At 37.3% G+C, this 22920-nt stretch overlaps 1 protein-coding gene across 1 annotated transcript; it reads left to right on the top strand.

Moving 5' to 3' along the window:
• Window positions 1-3340: 3340 nt before the first annotated feature.
• WASF3 (WASP family member 3) lies at window positions 3341-22646 on the top strand. The gene is made up of 8 exons (XM_035902563.1): window positions 3341-3365; window positions 3866-4000; window positions 7274-7427; window positions 9547-9664; window positions 17748-17914; window positions 18754-19017; window positions 20630-21000; window positions 21711-22646. Exons 1-8 carry the CDS (start codon window positions 3341-3343, stop codon window positions 21866-21868), a joined length of 1392 nt encoding a protein of 463 aa, XP_035758456.1. The 3' UTR covers window positions 21869-22646.
• Window positions 22647-22920: the final 274 nt, after the last annotated feature.

The raw sequence follows: 22920 nt of genomic DNA, 5'->3' as shown, positions 1-22920 counted from the left end.
TCCACCAACTTGCCTCCTATTATTTTCTTGGGTAGATTGGTTCATAGTTTCCCTAATTTGCACGCAGGACTGAGCACACTGCATCCAGTTCTGTGTGACTCCACTCTTTATCACTGCTAAATCAGGTGGAGTTGGGAAGTTAGCTTTTTTGGCATTGGGTGTTGTGCTGGAGGTGCTATGAGGAGGCAGGTAAGAATCAAGACCTGGTCAGTAACAGCCTACCACTTTTGCTTATTTTTTTAAAAAAAAAGGGGGGGGAAGCATGATTCTAATGTTAATTAATCCAGTTACAAATGGATGGGTGGAATCACTGTTTTCTGCTCCGTGTTGTGATAAAATGGTCATGTCCTGGATGAATTTCAACTTAAGGAACACCAGCTAGTTCTGTGGGATGTTTCAGCCCTTACCTAGGACCCTGAGGAGAACATTGGGCCAGCCCTAGTGTAATCTTTCTTCCAGTATCTTTCTAGACCTGACACCTGAATGTCAGGTGATGACATTGCTCTGCCTTTTTCTCTTTGATAATGCTTGTTCACTGCGTGAAAAATTGTAGCCCTTTAATGCACTGTAAATCATTCTATTAACCCAAACACATTCTTCCTTGTACTTGTGGAACTAGGAAGGTGCAAAGGAAGCTGTGCTTTTTAGGCTCTAATATGTGAAAGGAAACTAGCCAAAGTAATAAACGCTGCTGGGTTTCTTGTCTTCAGACAAGCCAGCATCGTTGTCAGATTCCTCTTCTGTTACAGCACTGAGGGTTTTGACTGCTAACAAAAGATAGCTTTGGGACAACATATTTAGTGTGTTAGCACACACCTTTTTGTGCATTATGTGCAAATCAATTGTAATTTATTCAGGTGGTGTCGAGTTTCTGCTAAAGTTGTTATAAGCTGATGTGGCAAGATGGTGTTTCATGTAATTACTGTAGAACTTGGGTAGAGGTATTATAATTTCAATTACTTGTGAACTACTGATCTCCAGAAATGTGTCTCAATGCTTGGAAATTTATTTTGCGAGCAAATACACAGCTCTATGAAGATGACCTGTGGAAATGCTAGAAAGAGGCACTTCTGTTAATTGACATTAAAACCTATGGATAGTGGGGATTTGGTGAGGCAGTATCATGGCTAAATTTCCCCTCAACTAGTTTTGTGGTTGGAGGGAGCCTTAGAAGGAAAGACTGCATAATTAATTTGGTGGGGGTTTTTTTGAATGAATGTTTAGGTTGCCTGTATGTTGGGAAGCACTTCATGTTTTTAAATGACTTCTAGTGTCAAAATCTGCTCTTAAGTTGAAAGATACATGCTTGTAACTTTAGATATTAAGAGTTTTTTCCGCTTGTTTCATTATTGTTAAAAATCTATTAAAAAGATGGTAATACAGAAAACACTAGAGAAGTACTGCTTTATTTCTAAAGCTTACTGCATCACGTTAATCCGAATAGTGTGTTCCAGTGTTGCCTTTACCATGTTACTGTTTTTACTGACAAGAGATTGACAACCTCTCACTTGTTTTAGAGTAGCAAGTGTTAAAAAATAGAAATCAATATTGAAAGTAGTATGTTCCCACAAGTCAACTTTATGACTTATTTTGCCTCCTGAAAGATAACTGACAAGCAGCCGTCTGCTTGACTTCTCTAGGACTGATGTGTTTAATCACAGAATGTGGCAGTCCTCCCTCAGCAGGCTGGTCTCAATCCATTAACATAAACTAACAGCCATTAAAATTTATTGATGTTCTGAGCTCTGAATACTGGTGGCTAAAGAATGTAGCACCTGCTTTATTTAACTGATGAGTTGAAAAGCTCATTTTTCTATAGCTTGGAATAACCTCTTCATTTGCAGCAACTAAATCAAATGGGGATTATAACTGAATCTCAACTAGCTGCTGGGAAGCACTTAGAGAACACTTCTAGTGTGAAGGTCATTGAACGCTGGGACTGGTTGCCTGGAGAAGTTGTGGAGCCTCCATCCTTGGAAGTATTCAAAACCCAACTGGACACAGTCCTGGGCAACCTGCTTTGTCTGGCTATGCTTTGAGCAGGGACTTGGACTAGATGATTTTCAGCCTCAACTATTTTGTGGTTGTGACACTTCTGTTTTAGAAGGGGGAGGAGATTGGGAGCAGGTAGGCAGCAACACTTGCCTGTCCACCTTCCACATGAGTACCAAGCAGAGCTTGGTGGCACCAAAATATCTAACATTTTGGATTAGTTATTGGCTGATCTTACGTTTAGTGAAGAAATCTATTACTGGTAAAATCTTCCACTCAAAGCAAGGCAATCAAATTAATTTCTTTCAAATTTGTAATTCATAAACAGTGCTTTCAGATATTGTGGTGGTGATGTTCTCTTTCTGCCAAGTAAATGATCCAAGAAAGGGATGTATTCTGTTGACTTCCTAAGTGTGTCTGTTTTTTACTTTGAATTATCGTCTCCAGATGTTCACACAATGGAATCTTGACTGAAATTTTCATTACATCTGTGCTTCTCTTTGTAAAATTTTAAGGTTGGTTATAGGACCCAACTTAAAATGTCAACAATTGCTGTTGTTTTGGAAGTCACTGTCATTTAGGTGGTTAATTTGTATACCATATTGTTCCAACAATTAGACAAAGTTTCACTTCCCCCCCCCGATTTCTGCTGTTTGGATTCCTCTTGATACAGGTCATAACAAGATGAGTTTAATTCAGAAGTAGGGTTTTAAAACTTATGTTGGTTTAAAAAACATGGTTAAATACAGGGGGCAGGATTTTGCTTTTTGCACAGAGAGCGGATGGAGTTTGGATGACTTAAGAGGGGCATTGGCTGCAGAATTTGTGGAGGGGGACATCTTAAATGAAGCAGCAGTATCTACATAGGAAGGACTGAGACACAAGTAGGTGTGGTACTGTCAGTTGAGTGCGGGAACAATGAATTTGGGTGGAATCTGAAAGTTGTAGGGGAAGTTCTGGGCAGAAGTGTTAAATTGGGGATTCTGATCTGGAGTGGTTGAGAGGTTCAGACTGGGGCAGAAGGAGAGTCAAACTGTGGATGATGCCTAGTACTGAGGGAGGAGTAGGAAGGGCATGGGCATGCACAAGGATCTGTGGACCAAGAGGGCGTTTGGTTTATCATGTGGCACTCCTGTCCACTGTAACACTTTGAGGGTAGGGCCTGAGGCTGCAGATCTGAACTGCACTATCCATTCTCTTAGTGATTGAGAAAATACGGCAGCTGAAAGGGAGGCTGAAAAGGTTGTAGGCTCCTCTTCTGTGCTATATCCAGTCCAGACTGGCCATGGGTAAATGTGGTCACTACCATCCTACTCAATCTCTCAAATGACTCCAGTGACAGAGCAACATGTATACAGTGAGCATTTGTAGAGGTAAGTGGGCTGCCTTGCATGAGGATCCTGGTTTTTATCTGTTTCACTTTGCCTTTGTTTTGATGTTGGCTTGTGCTCATGCTTATAATTAAATCTTAATGACTATGGACTGCAAGATTTTGGGTTTCAAAACTTTCTTCAGAAGCTTTTATGGACAGCAGTAACTTTGGGCCTTTATTTTCATCGCAGAGGCAGGTTTTAATGATCAGTTGTGTGACGGTGGTAGTTCAGCTACATAAGGATTAAAATTTGAAAGTCTCTCTGTTTTTTAAGTAGAAGACTAACCAGGATGTCCAGGAGAACAGACTTCAGGCAGCGTTTATGGTATATTTTGAGATTTTTGTACAAACCTGTTGCCTAAAATTTTGCTGAATGACAAAGTGTACTCTTACAATCCTACAGCTACTGTGTTTTATTATAACGTCATGATATTGAAGCCATTTGTCTTGTGTTTTGTAAGTCTTTAGCAAAGGGATTTCCCTGTCTATTTTCTCACACAGGCAAACATGCCGAAGACATATTTGGTGAATTGTTTAATGAGGCCAACAGCTTCTACATCAGAGCAAATTCCCTTCAAGACAGAATTGATCGCCTTGCTGTCAAAGTTACCCAGCTGGATTCAACGGTAGAAGAGGGTAGGTAATTGCATGAAAGCATTGAGCCAGAAGTGATGTTGACAAGACCACGGTATTTAATTACACAACAATCTCTGTCTTTTCAAAGTAATCCTGAACCGATATTTCATGTTGTTTTCTCAGTAAGGCAAGCTGGGAAAAAATCATGTTAGCAGAGCGAGAAAAAATATACTCGAGTCATGTAACTGTCTTCATTTTTGAATTAGTGTTGCTTCAAGAACCCCCTGTAGTAATGGAGCCATTAAGCTGCCTTTTTCACAGGGAAAACTTTTGGTTTGTGAGTGTAATAAATCAGAATTGAATAAATCTAGACCTTACTGGAAATAAGTCAGAATATTGAAGAAGTTTGAGACAGTAGATCTATTTATTTCAGGGTATGGTGGTCACAAACTATATTAGTAGTGTCTGTTCTGCAGTCATCTAAGATCTTAGAATACTGTTTACCTAAATGAGGCACCGCGTGTTTGCATCAACTGGGTGGAATTCTCTAGGGGGTTCTATACATCCTCACTTGCTTATATGTTCGGTCATTCACTTCATAAATGCACAGTAAAAACAAAGCATTGAAGTAACATCACTACATTGTTCAAAAGCACTTACTTGGGTAAGTAAAACATGTTTCTCTGTTTAGCTCTAAAAGCTGCAATGTGCATGTTTGCTTGCGTGTGCAGTTACATGTCTGAGCCAGCCACTGCGTGTACTCCTGTTGAGCTAATTCTTGACATTTAGCAAAATGTAAAAGCTTGTTACATCAGGATAATAGTGTAAAATTTACTCAGTAGTAGTTAATGCTATTTGTGATATATTTAATAGTACTGTTTATATTTTATAGTTAATATTTGTATTTGTATAGTTTATATATTTAATACTACTAATGCCAATATTAAATGTTACTGTTGATATTTAATAGCCTAATATTTAGCCTTCCATTTTTAGCTTCTTACTGTTTGAAAATTATTACATATCTGATTTTTTTCTGGGTTTGGAACACATTAACTGGTAGAGTAACACAGTTGATACTAGCACCCTTCTTTTGCTTAGAGGTCAAGAGCTATATGGGAACATAAACTAAGTTAGTATGGAGTCGCTGTTCATAGTTTTTGAGGCACATTTTGGTGGTAATATGAGCACACTGGTATTCATACACTGTGTTTGCTCTGTGCTGAGGTGGATGATGTCATTCTTCATGACTTTCAAGTCCAACATTTTTGGGAACACAGTCCTTAATCAAAGGTTGTTTTTGCTTTCGTTTCTTTTTTTAATGTCTGGTATTATACAATACCTCCTGGCTAATTTCCAGAGTTTGGAGAGTAATTAGAAGCAGCCTATTGGAAGGGGAGACTAGTGCATGGACTGAGAATTTAATTAGTTTTTACTTTAAATTGACAGCAGTTACTACTCTTGCTAATCGTCTTTCACATTAATAAGCTATATATACAAACTGCTGTCACTTCAGTGTCAGTAGGAAATTTTATTAGCTATTTCACTGTAGAAGTTGAAGACTTTATAATAATTAATTGTACTGTTGCTAAAACTAAACATATTTGAGTAGCTTGGGCATTTAAGTTAAATGTCAGTAGCTAGGTTGATAAAAAACCCCTTTAGATTTAATTGCAGCAGTGACTTCTTACATTCTTGAGTATAACTAACATATTGTGTATATATAAAATATTAATATAACTAATACTACAGTTGAAAAAAATTTCATAATAATTGAGGTTTTCAAAAGTGTATAAATTACTTACGCTAAAAAGCCCCAGAAAAATGGGATTTGTGCTCTTTTGAATGTCATCTTCAAACAAGAATGTAACAATTCAGGTATATACATACCAAAAAACTGCCTGAAATACCTTACTGGTTTTGTTGTAGGCAGGTTTAAATAGAAAGTAGTTTCTCAAAAATGATGTTTTGAAACTAATGATGATGTGGATTGGGGAGCGATGATTTGGAAAGAAATATTCTAATTTTTTGCTATTTTAAAAGCTATGGAAGAATCTAAGTGGTCTTGGAGTGAGAAGCAAGACCTCAGCACAGATAACAAATGGTTGGGTGGAGAAGTCTGAGTGGGATTTGGTTTCTATCATGACAAAGGGTAATAGTGTACCTTAGAGGCTCTGTATCAAACTTCATGCCTTTCTGGTTTTGCAGGTCATCGATATATTACGCTTTTGCCCAGTGCTGTTCAGTTCCGTGTGAAATTCTCTGTTCTTGAGACTTGATAAATTAGATGAATGGGCAAGAAATACTAGACAAAATGGCAATGGCAATAAAAAAAACAACAAGCCAGTGCATTTTGTTTGCACTATTCCTACAGCTTACACTGTTGTAAAGCAGTGGGATCAATTCAAGAAATGGTTACTGTCATTTGTAGACAAGCCAGTGAAGACTTGAGCACTCTGTTCAACTGCAGTCAAAAACCTGTACTTCAGGTTGCCTGAGAATGGAAGATAATGTGGGGAGCTCATGGCCACTTTTAAACTGCTATTGACATCTGGATCTTTTTAGCAAAGGTCACTTCATCTCAGGAAAATTTACATTAAGAATGAAAGTCAGTCTTGCCAAAAGTGACAAGAACAATTAAAAGCAACTTAAATCTTTTGTTTGAAAAGAAAGAATGAAAATGCTAGTATTGTTTCCTCCAGAATTGTGTACATGAAAACATAAAATGGAAGTATGTTACTGGACTGCATAAAGAAGGTAAGTATTTCTCTCTAAAGAGAGATGAGGAAAACTTAAGATCAAGGGATGTTCAATTACATGGAAAGATTTTGGAGTTGAAATATGGTAAAAGATGTGGAACTCTCGCAGGAGGTTGTGGAGGCCATAATTTAATTAAACTTAGAATGGGTTGAATGTGTATGGCTACCACCTGTAACTATAAAACATGCTGTGTCATGAGGAATACCAGACCTTGTGTTTCAGGCTTGAAGCCAGTTTTTCTGCTATTAAAAGTCCAGGTTAAACCTCATAAAGAGGGAGATCATCGGACATCTGCATGTGGCAGGATTCTTGCATCATCTTCCAAGACACAGTCCGTGGTCCTGTTATTTTAAGTGAGGTTTTGGACCAAGTGGGACTTGAATCTGCTTTATTGTGGTAATTCTTATATGCCTTTGTGCTTAAACATCACGGTTATCCACCAAAGAAAAAAATCTTTCAATTTGCCTTCTATATTTTGCTGAAAATACTTTAAATAGCTAGTATAAAATGGACTTTGTTCATCCACTTATGTTAATTTCAGACCTGTGATAAATGCATTTTTCTTTCTAACAGTATCGTTACAGGATATCAACATGAAAAAAGCATTCAAGAGCTCGACAATTCAAGATCAGCAGGTAGTTTCAAAGAACAGCATTCCTAACCCGGTGGCTGATATTTATAATCAGAGTGACAAACCACCACCTCTGAACATTCTTTCACCTTATAGGTATGGAAATACTCATTGTTTACATTCTTGTACTTTGTCCTTTATCTCCTAGGTGTATGCAGAGAATAATTACAGCAGACGGGATGTATTGGGTATTGAGATTTGTTTTGCCAGGGGACTTCCCTGTTTATGAAAACAAAAATTGCTATTACCATACTTAAAATCATAAGTTGTACCTGACAAAAGTCATCATATTTCAGCTTAAATGTTACATGGCAGCACAGGATCAGAGAGCAAGGGCCACTGATTATGCAAAAAGTGAAAAGAAGATTAATAATTATCAAAACCGCTTTCTTTGGTTCATTTATCCAGAAAGCTGGATTTGTTGCTTTTGCCTTCCCTCTCTGTTCTCCTTCTTCCCCCCAACATACAGACACATCTGCACACACGGAGTCTTTACTTTTTCTTTTCCTGGTTGCTTACAGGTGAATAGAAGAGCAGCAAGCAGGACTTAGTTTCCTATTTTCTTTTCCTGTTTCCTTTAAGTTTATTGTTGTTTATGAAATGAGTATAATTTGTCTGTCTGAAGGATTGTGGACAATGTGTTTTTACGGTGTCCTTCAACTTTTGAGAGGTACTAGATTGTGAGGTATCTGTGTAAAGCAGGCACTCAATCTGCAGTAAATTATTTGAATTTTTTTAGTAATGATATAGCAGAGCATTTACAGGGTATTTCATTTTTAAGAGCTGTTACTTGGAAGGTAGAATTGTTAGATTTATAGCTGAAGGACGTGGGTTTTGTCGCTGCTACAGACAGTAGTGGTGTTTGTTAATAGGCATCTAGTTAGTAAGAGTTGTTACCGATCAGCTGTTCTGCACAGCTATGTCCTAATAAATATCTGGATGACAGTGTCAGTGACCTTTATTGTTAGTCCTGTATTATTCGGGATACTTCAGTGAAGTTTACTTTAATTATATTTCTTGGTAAGCCTTTTACATCTGCTAAAGTAAATTATTTGTATTTGCCTTGGACAAAGCTTAAATGGACTTCAAATTGTAGACTGACCAAAGCTGGAGGGGTGGAAGAGTGGCCCCAGTACCCTTGTCAGTAGGTTAAGCGTTTGTAGTGAGGAGATCTAGCACACAAAACATAAGGGTTTTATGGCTGTATGACCAGACAGTATACAAGACCTGCTCTTTGTATTCTGCTCCAGTGGTTGTAAGGTTTCCATGTGCTGCATCTCCATCACTCTTCATCTTGCTGGTAGAAACGAGTATTCAGCTGCCACCAGAATTTGCCCAGGAAGAAATTGGGACCCACAGCCAACCAGGGAATCTGAAGGACACCATTTTAGCAAGCTGGACTGGGATCACAGTCATATGCTGTTTGGACCATGTCAGCTACCCTGCCTTGTTGACTCCTCCCTGCAGCCACTGCTTTCCAGGAATTTAGCATATTAGAAGATTCTTTATTTCCAGGCCATGGGGTCAAATTACGATTTGATAGCTTACCTTTTTTGTGGCTTCTTAGTCTGGGCGTCCCTGGCTCCTTCTTCTGATTGGAGCTGGCAAGCCCAGATCAGCTCTGTCTCAAATCCTCCTAGAATAGTCTGGTAGGATTCAACCTTTCAGTTGCCACCCCTTTCCTAGCCCTTCCCCTGGTTAGAAGAGTCCCACTAGTGATTGTCTTGTGCTTCCTGTCATAAGGGCGAAGGTACTTGGACCTACTTTGCTCCTAAATTCAGATCTTAAGACCCATCTGGATTGAGCCAAACGCTCCTTGCCCAGTTCTCTTGAGACAGTTGAGTTTCATTCTTAAGCTCCTCTGTCCCCTACGCATCCTGTTTTGGTCCTGGTCCTCTTGCAGCACCAGTGAATTTCACTCCAGTGAGCTGGCTGATGCCGGAGCCCAGTCAGCTCCTGCTGAGCTCTGATGAGGCATAGCCTAGGAGCGTGCCTCCCAGAAGGCTGTGGATTCCACCCTTTCCCCCTGTAATTCTTGGCATGAACCAAGCCAATTGTAAGCGGTAACTACCAAGAGTGGCATTTAATGTGCTTGGTATGCTGTCATGCTATAATGCAAAAAAGACAAAGCTTGGATGATTGTCAAAGGTGAGTTTTGTTGGTTTGAAAAATAGTAATTCATATTTTCTTAGCTTTTCTTCTACTGTATTTCCAGGGATGATAAGAAAGATGGATTGAAGTTCTATACTGATCCTTCCTATTTTTTTGATCTTTGGAAAGAGAAAATGTTACAAGATACTGAAGATAAGCGAAAAGAAAAGAGGCGACAAAAGGTAAAAGCAGAAACATAATAGCAAATATATGTATTACAATTTTATGTGTGGACAACCATACACAAAAGTTGCTAGGTCATACTTAGTTTGTGTGCATGGAAAGACTATTCCTCTTTATAAGTGGCTGTAGGTTCAGTTGGTTCAGTTTTTATAGCTCATGCTGCCTATTTTCAGAAGTTAGCAAATTGAATTTTAGGAGCACTGTAGTTGTCTTCCAAGATACTTTCTTCAATCCTCTACCAGTGTCTGCTTATTAATACTCAGCAAAATGGTCCTGTTGTGCTTCAGAAAAAAACACTGTGATAAAAAAACAGCCGTGTTTTGGGGGGGGGGGGGAAGGAGTTTGAATTACAGTTTCCTTTATTTTCATACTTTTTTTCATACATACATATCCAGCAACATCAACTCTTGTAGCAAAACATGAGCTTATCCAGAAATAAATATTTTGTTGGGTTTTTTAGTTCCTTGATAGTAACTCTTCACTTTCCTACACCTGTTACAAGTTAGTAAGATGATAATACACAGCAAAACTATTCTGTGTCTCGGCAACAGGAGAAGATTAATTTTAGGAGTAATATTCTATGTTTCCTTTAAGTTTAGAACCAACAAAAAAAAAGGCTTTTTCACAGAAAAGTGTCTTCAGTCCTTCTGGAATATCTTCAGCAGTTTGATCCAAGATGTGTATTCTGATGCAATCAAGATTTTCTTAATGGATTTTGGTTTTGAATGAAGAAATCAGTTGCTACTTCTGCAGCTTCTTTGTGGTCAATTTTTTTTATCAAGTCTGAGGGCTTTAAGATTTTTGAAGATAATTCTGAGGAAAAAAAAAGTGAAGGAGAGTTTGAAGCAGTGACTGCCTATCTTATCTGGCAGAAGGTGCCCTTTTAGATAGGTTCAGTGAGAGATAAGAGATTTAAAATAAAAGGAATCCAAACAAGATGCACAGACTGCTCAGAGGAAATATAAGGAAGCTACTTAGTTTTCAGTACAGGTACGCACATATGTACACATACATGTGTGTATGCACACATACACATGTGTGTTAGCATGCCTATACATGTGTATATATAAGCAGGTATAATATATCAGCATATATACATGTATTATACATGTGCATATACATAATGTCTAATACACGAATATCCATGCTAATGTATATTTGTGTTGTATGTCGTGTATAATACATGGGTGTATATATGCTAATACATATAGCACCTGCTTAGAAATCAAATTGTAGGGCATGGCTGGGAAGCTTTACTATTCTGGTTTTATAAAATTCTATTAATTCCTGGTTCCTGTTGCTAGGCAAAGCTTTCTGACTACAACATTTTTAAACAGAACATGAAGCCTTGGTTTAACTAAAACATTTTGTGAATTCATGACTTTAAAAGTTCTGGAGGAAATAAGTTGGGTCTTCCTGTCAGAAGTATGAATGAAAAAATGTTTTCTGTTTTGACAGATTGAAATATTAAATGGAGTTGAAAAAGCTGAGTAAACATTTTCAGTAGAAGTTACTGTCTAAAGTAAAGTACTGGAAAATATTCACTTGGTTATTCGTATAATTCTATACAAATGTATATGCAAGGTTATAATCCCACTATATTCTCAGTATGGTAAGTCACAGAGCTGATTAAAAGACTGGAAATAATTAAAGTGGTTTTCATTCTCTAGTTTTGTTGCTTTTTTTAAGTTCCATTCAGTATTTCTTTATAAAAAATGTACAGGGATAATTGAACCCTTTGGGTTTTTTCCTCCTACCTTTTTCCCTTCAAATTTAGATCTTTTCACTAGAGAGGGAGATAAAAAGAAACTTATCAGCTGCTATTTTTTAAATTCTGATTTAATATTAAAAAGGAAAAAATACGAAAGCTTTGAAAAATTAGAATATTGCTTGAAAATGTTTTTCATAGCTTTAGAGAGATTTTTACAAAGCGGCTTTATACATAAACTTGATTTTAGACTATATTTTAGGCAACACATCTCACTTATTTCCATCCATGGTGTATTTTTTTTATAGATTTTAATTGTCTTATTGCAGTCTACAAACCAAATGTAAAATATGCTCAATTCCAGTCATACAGGATTATAGCCATACATCACAGAAATAGTGCTTGATAAAATCTACCTGTAATGCTGTTGATGAGATGTATAACGAGACCAGCTAAGAAGAAAGCAGCATAGATTTGAGTCTGCATGGATAGGTGGCACTTTGTGACAGGAGGAAGTCTGGTTTTTAGCTTTCCAGAAGCTGGGGTGCAGATGAGCTTTTTATCATCTGGAACCTCCAGAGAACTGGAGGGTTTGGGCGAGATGTCTCCACAGGTTGCTTAACAGGCCGTCGTTTTCTTTTGTTCTTGTCCTTATGATAGCAGTGACCAGAATGAAGCCAGAGATTCTATTAACAGTTTTGTGGCTGAAGTTGTGTTTTGAATCTACTAAGTGAGAATTCCTTATGTGAGAATTTGTACTCTACAGAACCACAAAATATTGTTGAAAAACTGTGTAGGTGAAATAGATGTGTATTGCTTAGCAAATTAGAAGCTAGGCATCCAAGTGCAGTCCTACTCAGCTGACCAAACGTAGCTGGCTTTTAGCCTCAATTTTTCAGGTGGTCAGTTGAGCCTGAGAGTACTCCTTGCACCAGAGAATCAATTTTCCAATATTATTTTGGTAATTTGACTTAAATGCTTGAGCTGTTGCAGCAGAAGGTTTGTGAGGAGATTCATCTTCCTGCCTGCAAATACCATACTTATTTATTATTTCTGTATTCAGTTTAACTGAGGAAATCTAACACAGGCTTTCTCTGATTTAGCTCTTTCATGTAAAGTTTTTTGCTGAAGAAAACAGTAATTTTAATTCTTTTAAGTTTAAAATCTGTGGTGTAGTCTCAGTTTTTTTCACCGTTAAACTCTCAGTAGGTCAGTGCCTAAGAGTTCAAAGAAGTTAGTTTTGACTCTTGCATAGATCTGTAACGCTCTGAATTGAATGACTGGAGTAGACCAGTTGTTAACTGTTGATTAACCAAAGGGAAGTTGTTCTACTTTGCTTTTTATTGTTCCCTGTTTTTTCTGAGGAATGATTAGTTATTTAAATAAGTAGAAATATTTAAATTTGGAGGGCTTGTATTTAATAAAATCATTGTTGATGACTTGTGACTTACAGGATCTTGATAAATTTGTGAAGTTGGGAAAGTACTCTAGGCTCATGCTTCCAGTTTTTCAAAAGTATTGCAAATACTTGCTGAAGCTGTTTTCTGCTACTAGTTCTAATTCTTTATTAAGATGCTTGAAATATAATTTTCTAACTCTTGATGCAAATATCAAACTTAAAATTAACCCTCTTTGAGGGCTCTAATACGTTTGTTGTGTTTGCTGAAATCACTTCTGCCGACAGCTGAATGATGTACCTGTTTTCTGGCTTAACCATCCACTAGTCTGCTGCAGCTTCTACTACACTTGGTTAAAGGAAGTAACTATTCTTAATATTGCTTAACTTCCCTAAGAAATATTTCTATCTGTAGTTATTTTGAAAGGCTTCAGCTCCCCTAGAACTCTGTTGTCGTTGCCCTAGGTACTGCAACTAGAGCTGTCACCATGGTTTGTCGAGGTAATGAAAGTATTACTGGACCAACTTAATACTACTCTATTAGAGGTATATGTTGTTAGAGGCCTATACAGTTTTGTCAACTGCTGGTAATTAGCCTACCCCACTGTTTTGGAAGAAACAAAATGTTTTAGAGACGTATTTATATAATATTTAATCCAAAAATCAATACCAGTAGGGTTTAGTACTGTGTGAGTAAACAGGGTTCCAGCATATTTATTCACTTACAGATGCTGGTCTGGAACAACCAATAAAGCCAAACTAAGCTTTCTGTATATCTTATGTTGTTTGTTTATAAATGCATATGTATCTACATTTTTAATAAAAAAACATGGAGATCTCTTTAAAACCAAACTTTTAAATAGGTGATTATATGTAAGCAGTAATGTAAGTGCTCCTGATTGTACAGGAATTGTATCAAAATGATTGTCTTCTGAGCAGTGTTATACATTGGTCAAAAGGTGGATGTTTACTTTAATCTGCAAACGGCAAGAAATGTGTAGTTGCAACCTTTAGAGGATGGAGTTACTATTCTGTGAGAAAAATAAAGCATATTTTCAGTTAACCAAAAGGCTTACTTGTACTTTCCTCTCAAATCTAGCATGATTTAGTAACAAAATTATAATAAATGAACCAAGATAAAAGTCAGAAATTAAAACAAATTAAGTTTTGCAGCAATCAAATGAAAAAGACAGATGTAAAGCCTTTAATAAGCATATATTCAACCATGGTGATTAGCAAAACTTTAAATTAAAGCATGGTTGAATCTCTCCCTTCTGCTCCAATTCCTGTATTGGGAAATTTTGATGTGAAGAAGTGGTATTAAAGGAGAAAGTAAAACCTTGCATAACCTGGATAAAAAGGGTGTGATTCTAAAAAGTTTGGGAAGGAAAAAGATTTATTTTTTTTTTATAGGAAGTAATTAAGAACCAAGGTGATGATCTTTACTTAACACAAATCAGATCAAAAAATCTACTCACTGCAGGGGCCAGGAATGAACAAGTTTTGTTGGAACATTTGGATGTTGATCTTCACAAAGACTTTTCTCTGTCATTCTTAATGTTAGCAGATGCGGATCAGCGGGTCCCTCATACAGACATGCATGAGCAAGCAAGAGATCCGAAACAAGGGCAAAAAAGCCATTTGATAGGTTTTTGTTAGTTGTATAATGCCAAATACAATATTTCACAATTATTTACTCAGCCCTGTTTGACAGTTGGAGTAAACACTTATGTTCATCTGTGATGTACTTTTCTTTTTCTTTTTGGTGAGACTGGCTTTCCAACTATTATCCCTTACTTTGAAGGTGGAGATTCCACAACAAAATGCTTGTGTATCAGCATTTTACCAAACTTTCTTTCTCTAAATACAGTTGAATAACTGCATTCTCAGAATATCAACATAGTTCTTTCCTGAGAAACTATTTTTCTAGCAGCCAAAAGCCTAACACTGACTTATTAAGAGAGAAAACATGTTTAAACTATTATTAATTAGTATTATAAGATGTGGGCTCTAGAGTGGATTAAAAAAAAATAATCAATGCCCTCATACATGTTGAGGAGTAGCACATAAATACCTTTCTCAGTTTGGATTGAGTAAACTTACTTGCTTTTCTACTGAAGCACCAATATGGTTTTTACAGTCATTCTGAGTAGTCAGAAATAGGCAAGGACAACATTTCAGAGGTGTGAAAGCATTGACTCCCACTATTAGGAGATCTTACCACTAGATAAACACTGACATTTATTGGGCCTGAAATTATATGGAGAGATTCAAAAAATGAAACACTGATTTGTCATGAAGCAACCAAGCTGTAATGTATTGCTGGCCTGAATATTACTGACACGTTGCAGAGAGGATTAGTATCATTCATTTTTATATAAGATAATGGGAAACAATGATGAAGAAAAACTAGGAGGAATTTTGGTAGTTAATCAGATCTAAGAAGGGAGAGGAAGTTAAACAAAAAAAATAAATTCACGTAGACTGTGAAATACGAAAGTGTTTCTGATTTTTCCCTGCTTCCCCAACACTTCAGGTGACCCTGTCAAATAACCAAAATTACCCTGAGTGTATTTAACATTCTCATAAGATTCATTTGCAGGAGAAAGAAATTACAGATGCTTCAGGACAGTCTAAATAAATGACATACAATGTCAGAGGTTAAAACTTTCTGGCTTTTAAAATCAGTCACATTTCAGTCTTTATTGGGAAAAACAGTAGATCGGTATCACGCTAGCATGTGCATCCTACAGAAGAAGGGCAAAGCAGCAGTCTTACTCCTAAGGAGGTTCATAGCTTAAGGAGATATTCTCATTTTCAGTGCAGAGAAATTTTATGAAGACTTGGCCTCATCTGTAAACCTGGTCTTATTTTCATGCGCTCTAACTGCATTTTAACCAGCTTTTTTCCTTTCCCTTTTTTCTCTCTTTGCATGCTTTATTTCTTTTGTTTGAACATTAGGAGCAAAAGCGTATAGATGGCACCACCCGTGAGGTGAAAAAGGTTAGAAAAGCCAGGAACAGACGCCAGGAGTGGAATATGATGGCATATGACAAAGAGCTTAGACCTGACAACAGGTTGTCTCAAAGTGTGTACCATGGAGCATCTTCCGAGGGATCACTGTCCCCAGATACTAGGTCTGTTTACAGCAAAGCTGTTTGTTATACCGCAGTTGTATGTTCAGAAATACTGAGTAGAATTAGGTGGTTTTACACGCTGGGAGTAGTTAGAATGGACAAAACATACAATGCATGTTTTGAAGTCCTTCTCGAAATTGTTTTAAAGCACAAATAACAACAAATTCTGTAATTAATGATTTTTTTTCTTCCTCAGCTTTAGATGAACGTTTTGTCATCGTAATATTATGCAATGTAGTGAAGTGTTTGCTGTATACTTTGTTTGATCCTGAGTAGTTATAACTGCAAAAGCATTTAAAGCTGTCTTTACTAGATAATGTCAGTACCTCTTCCTTCGTGTCTAGTTTGTCATGTGTTACGCTGCTGACAGCTTAATAAATATTTTTGCTGTCATCAACTCAGGTATACTTTTGCCTCTAACAGAATGCTGTAATGGGGAACAGTTCAGCTTTGTTGATGTTATACTTGTCTAAAAAGCAAGCTACAAAACCAGATGCAACATTATTGTTTGAAATAGCAGAAAACTCTGCTTAGAGATACAGCAGAGTTCATCTTTGACTGAGATGCCTTTTGAGCTCAGTGGGAGTTACCTTCTGGTGTGCATGGAAGTCTCAGTTTTTTCACTAAGCTAGTCTCACTAGAGGATTTTCCCACTTATTTTTATTTCCTCTGTTGTGGTTAATTGCTAGCAGTAATGTTAGGAATAAATAGAATCTAGTGGAACAAGTGTGTGACAATTTAGTGTTTAAATTGTTGAATGGCTGAGGAAGTGGCCACCATTGCAAAAGTGTGGACTGATACCTTTAGTCTGCTGTCCAGTTTTTATTAATTTAAAAAAAAAAAAAAAAAAAAAATCTGCTCAGAATTTTGTATATGTGATGTTTTGGTCTTTGTGAAGAGTTATCATCTTGTAATTGAAAATGGAATTTTAAAGAAAATTGCTACTGCTGTTTGAACAACATATTCAGACTCCCTCTCTCTGTCTAAAATCCTTTAATCACCAATTTTTTTTTTCAGTTTCTAATGCAAAGTATTGTCTTCTGTTTGTTAGTCTGTAGTGTTTTGTTAAGACTATGCTTTCCGTAGCTTGATCTGGTAAAATGACATTGATGTTCAGCTGTCAAGTGCAAGATGTAGGTTTTTTCATCATGAGTTCTGTGTTTCACACACTTTGAGTCTTTTTCCAGCCTTAACACCTTGCTTCCAGGATTCCCAAGTTTCAATAATCATATTGAAGTGATTTGTTCTTATCTCTCAGCAATGTCAACATGTATTTGACTGTTTGCAAATATCCATAATGTTTGTCATCTGTAGGATTTTTTTTTTAAGCAGAAATTGTGGGATGCCTCATTATGTTGGATATAGATGTTGTGGTATGACATCTGGTAATTATATAAGCCTTTCAAATTTTATAATATATGGAAAACTTTAAATTTCAGTGAATCAAATATCAGTGATTGAAATCTGAAATCTGTTTTACATGCATGAAGGGTTAATTTTGTGAGTGGTAGTGAGGTGGAGAGAAGGCTTTCTATTTTTTATCTTGGGGTAGGCTTAATTGTAGGAACTAAGCTATAAAAAAGCCCCATGCATACAGAAATAAGTACTAGTTTCAGACACATTTTTATGCTGACAGCTACTGCATGAACAGTGTTTTATAAATAAGGTCCCAAGGTAGTGTATGTGGCTATATTGTGGTTCTTTTTAATACTAAAGTAAAAAAAAAAGAGCTCACATTTCTTCTCGTTTGTTAATTGTAAGTCTTAAGTGTTAAATATTGACATCCAAGTATCCAGACTATGGCAATTTACAATGTATTTGTTATACTTATTATACTTTAGAGAGAGAAACACAAGCTGAATCCAAACAGAAACCAGCAAATTAATGTGAGAAAAGTAAGAACAAGAAAAGAAGAGTGGGAGAGAAGGAAAATGGGCATTGAGTTCATGAGTGACGCAAAGAAAATGGAACAGGCAGGAAGCATGAAAGAGGACAAAATGCCCAAAGGGTTTGTCGTTTTGTTTTACTCAAGGCCCTGGCTTTTTGTTGCTTACCTTGCTTCCAGTCTTACAGAGAAATGCATCAGTTTACTGTGTTCACTAAAAGCCAGGCTGCACGATTGTTCATTACTAAAACAACTGTTTGCAGTAATGGGATGAAGAGATCCTTTTGCTCCCTCTCTTGGGCTTATTTGACAGAACATCCTAGACTTTGTATCTTTATGAACTCTCTGCTCAACTAATATTTACATTTCCCAGTTTCTCTAAGCCTTTCCTGCAAAATTAATTATGCAAACAAAATAAAAAGCATTTTCTAACTTTGAAATTGGTTTTCTCTGCTTTGGGTAAAATACATTCTTCTGCATATGTGTGAGTGCTTGCTTTCCTTTTTCTGCTGCCATTGTTAACTTAAGGCAGGCCTGATACGTATTATCATTTCAAACAATGGACTGTGAAAATCATCGACAAAACCAATATGCCTCCTTATGGCTACTGAAGAACTCTAAAATCTGGAGAAAGCTCTAAATTTTTGTCTTTTTTGAAGTCTGCATTATAGGAGAACGCTGCATGCAGCTAGTATGCTGAAATACTGAAAACATTAAATTTCAGTCCTTTTATGCTGACTTGTCAGACTATTTTCAAGTTGTGTTAAGCTGAACCATGGTTTTTGTTGCATTTGTTCTTGTGCTTTCTGTGTACTTACAAGGGAATGGTGCTTGATAATCTGGGAGTCCTGTTGCAGGAAAAATAATTCTGGTTGCATTCTTTCTAGCTTGTCTTGTGAGCTATTTAGAATACCCTGTTACACTCACATAATCTGTTCTGCATCCATTTACTTTAATTTTAGGTCCCATGCATCTGATGTTACAGATTATTCTTATCCTGCTACTCCGAATCATTCCCTCCATCAGCAGATAGCAATGCCTTCATATGGGACAGGAGATGGTCCACAGTACATGGCAGCATCCCAAAGCCATGAGCATGAATACAGACCACCTTCCACCACTGTACGACATGCTACTTTAAACAGACCTCAGCAACCACCTCCACCTCCACCCCAGCCTTCAGATGGCCAACATAGCTCAGTACCTGTGGTACCAGCAGAATATGGGTAAAACTCCTGATTTATTCCAGTGGATTCTTGGCAAAACTGGAGGGATGCATGTTTTCCATAACCATCATGACATACAATGCATACACTCAAAAAGACCCCAAGTACATTACTTACCTCCTTGGGGAGGACAGAAGAAAAATTGGTATTATTTCTATGTATGAACTGGATTTCAGTGAAGAAATAGTGAAGGCAGAAATAATGAACTCTGTAGTGAATGTGGTGAAATCAATATGCTTGTAAAATACTAAGGTTTCCTAATATAATATTAAAAAGGGGATAATTTTCCTTTAAAGTGGGAAATACAGCATAATTTGAATAATATTTTAAACTTCAGGAAATGTATTGCTGAATGCGATTAATGTGGCAGTCTGTGTTGCATCCCTGAAATGACTTTTTAAAGGAGCTTATGACAATTGGAAGGGATCTCCTCAGACAGAGAATCAGGTTCCCTACTGCCACAGACACCTCTATAATTCAAGATACAAATTTATCAAATGCCTATGTGGATATTTTGCCTGAATGCTGCATTCTGAAGGAAGGCTTGTTCCAGAGTACTGGCTCTCCAACAGCAAGAAAACATCTGTTTTCTAACCAGTCTGTGCCTGTCTGTTCTTTTGCTTAAATAGCTTAAACTTTCAAGTTGTAACCCCAGGAAAGCTGTAATCATTCTTGCCTGTGTCATTTTAAACTAAGCAAGCCAAGGTTTTCAGCCTCACTCGATGCATCCTGGGATAGCATTTGCCCGATTCATGACTGTATCATGCTGTAGATGACTCAGTTATGCTATGATTGACTGCTCCAATCTGCATTTTCTCTGTTGTTTCCAGTTTATAACAGAAATACTTGTGCTTAGTCCCCAGGTACATGACCACTGTCAGTGTATCACGATTGTCATACATTGACATGTATCACTGAATGTCATCAGTAACACTCCTTCAACTGTCTCCTATATCTAGTTCCTTACCTACTTCATAACTCTTATATTAATTCCCATTTTTTCTGCTTAAGAATTCTTTTAATGACATTTTAACAAAGAAATTAACTCTTCCCTGTTCCTACTCTTTAAAGTATCAATCAAATGTATCAATTTAATACTTAAATTGATAAACTTGACTGAAGAAGCACATGAGATGCATGATATACCTTTTGGGTAAATCTTTCCATTCATACTTCCCACTGTCCTCCATGCCTGTCTCTTACTATCTCCTAGTATTTGTTCTAACACTTGGTCTTCTATGGAAGTGATACGTGTAGTCTACAGTTTTCTTGGTCCCTTCTTCATCATAGGCATTGTACTTAATATTCTCACAGAGTAGATGTTTAGTAACAAATACAGCTTTATACTTAACTAGGCAGGAGTTTTAAGATAAAAGTCTTTGTGGAGTGATGAAAGGACACTGCCTTTGACTTCATTATCTGTCTGAAATCTCAGTGTATTACCACTATTTGACAATTTTTATGTCTATAATCACTTGCATATTTAACTCACGAGTTTAAATTCCTTTTGAATTTTGTTTTAGCTGAGGTTGGATGAGAGCAGTTTAAGGGGTGATGATTCTGTAAGTCCTAACTTTCAATGCATTAAATGTTTTTCTTCTGTTTTATATAGGATGCTTCCAGCTCAGATGGTGGATTATTACAATCCTACAGGTCCTCCCCCTCCTCCTCCTCCCCCTGTGATTCCTTCAGCACAAACTGCATTTGTTAGTCCCCTTCAGCTTCCTGTGCCACCTTCCCATTCTGGACTGGTGACTGGCTCCACGTATGCAGCTGCTCATCCTCCTCCTTCTAGTGGGCTTGTTGTCACTGCTCCTCCTCCTCCTGGCCCACCTCCTCCTCCTCCTGGCCCTCCTGCTACAGGTTCATCCCTCTCTTCCTCCCCAATGCATGCTCCTCCAGCTGTGGAGGCAAAACGTCACGAACCTGCACAGCCGCCAATAAGTGATGCACGGAGCGATCTTCTTGCTGCCATTCGAATGGGTAAGTGGATGCTGAGTTCCAGCTATTTCTGTTTTTCAATTAAAGCACTGTGTTTTCCACTGTTCTGAGTTCGTGGCTTCTGTTCCCAACTGGGCAAAATGTCATTGAGAGACTTAACTAACCACAGGTGCCACGCACCTATTCTTGTCAACCCTGACTTTGGATCTTTTTCTGAAGCCTAATGTTCCAAGATGTACAGCTTTGTTAAATATGTTCTAGTGTTTGTGTGGACATAACCAAATGAGAACAGTACTTGTGTGTTCATTATGTAAAGGAGCTGGTAGATGTTAATGAATTTTTGCTTTGTTCCGAAGAACCAAGTTATCCAACACCGGGCTTCTGCCCGCTGATTTTCAACCAGTGACTGATGGCTGCTCCTGACTTTGCTTACAATATGGAGCTGTAGGGGTCATGGTATTTCCAATTACAGTTAGGAAAACTTCCATGTGCACATCAAAAGGACCCGTACAGTTGTGAATATTTAGTTTTAGTATATTGTTGGCAGTTTTGGAAGTTGAGAAGTATTCAGTCTCTGAGAATGGATTCCAATCTGCTTTTTTGTCTTCCTCTCTCCCTTGCTCAGAGAGGCTCTCCAACTCAATGGTTTACTTTTTTCTTCTTCCTGAGTCAGAATACAAAAAACTCCCCAATAACAATATGAAATTTAGAATCTCTTGTGCAGAAAACTTTGAGAGTGATTGTCTCTACAGGAATTCAGCTGAAAAAGGTGCAGGAGCAACGTGAGCAAGAAGCAAAGCGTGAGCCTGTTGGAAATGATGTGGCAACCATCCTTTCGAGACGCATTGCTGTGGAATACAGTGATTCCGATGATGACTCAGAGTTTGATGAGAACGACTGGTCAGATTGAACCTGGTCCGAGCCCGGTGGCAAGTTCATGAAATACTTGGGTTCAGTGATTGCTTTCTTAGCAAGGTGTAAAGCAGGATGTTGATGTGTATTAAGGCTAGTGATCGAAGTGCTGAATTTGAATTGGTATTATTCGGAATACTGTAGCTTAGCAACTCTGGTAATAACGATGTGATTATGCTTACGCAGATCAGAAACTTGTCTTACTTTCAGTATTTACCGCATAATACTTAAGTGCCACTAAATGTAGCAAATCATGTGCTGCGTGCAAAATATGCTGCAGTTGTTGCACTGTTACAGAACCAGCATTTTATTTTACTTTCCTGATCTCGAAGGGATAAAATATATTTTTTTGACTTTACATCTTATTCTTTTAATTATGTAAGCAACTTAGGTACTTGTGAATTGGTCTGGTTGTTAGTCTTTGAAGGCAGTTAACTATATGACTGAAGTGTTGAATTCCGTAAATATGACTTTTAGCTTTTTTATTAGTTACTAATTATGCCCACCTTAGTCTATTTTTAATCACTTCTGGGCTTAGATGTTTTTGCATACAGGATTAATTTTATATTATCTTTCTTTTTATCTTTAAAATGTAGCAGGTGATGAAATATATGATTTGAAGAATGAATCCATGTGATCGAAAATAACATTTTGTGAGCAGACTGGATAAGTTTGTAACGCTGCCAGCTCTAGGTTGCTGGCTGCGTGTAGCGTAAGGTGCTGGGGCGTCTCAGGTAGGTAGGGAGCAGGATGCAGGTCCATGCTACACATGAAAGTTAAAACACCTGCAGAGCTTTTCAGCTTTGATACAGATCAGCTAGATGCAAAGACTTCAGGGTAGACCTGATTGAAGCCATATGGTTATTGTGGTGTAGAAATGTTACTCTGTTATTGCTAAAGATTGGAGCTTTTGTCAGTCCAGTTCTAGCAGTTGGATACATTTCACAAGTATTAAACTTGGTCTTTATGCCTGTAGGTATAAATGTTTGTAAATAAGTTTTGTTGTTGATTTGTACATGTATAGCTGTGACAGATCGGTTTCTGTTTCCT

The sequence above is a fragment of the Egretta garzetta genome, unplaced genomic scaffold, assembly GCF_000687185.1.
Source record: "Egretta garzetta isolate BGI_Z169 unplaced genomic scaffold, ASM68718v1 scaffold279, whole genome shotgun sequence".
Lineage (NCBI taxonomy): Eukaryota > Metazoa > Chordata > Aves > Pelecaniformes > Ardeidae > Egretta > Egretta garzetta.
Note: the sequence above shows the minus strand (reverse complement) of the source record. Positions and strands in the feature narration are given on the sequence as shown.

Coding starts and splice junctions, on each gene's coding strand:
- WASF3 (XM_035902563.1), top strand. CDS start 3,341: ATGTATACAGTGAGCATTTGTAGAG. Junction 3,366..3,865: donor TACAGTGAGCATTTGTAGAG/GTAAGTGGGCTG, acceptor TTTCTCACACAG/GCAAACATGCCGAAGACATA. Junction 4,001..7,273: donor GGATTCAACGGTAGAAGAGG/GTAGGTAATTGC, acceptor TCTTTCTAACAG/TATCGTTACAGGATATCAAC.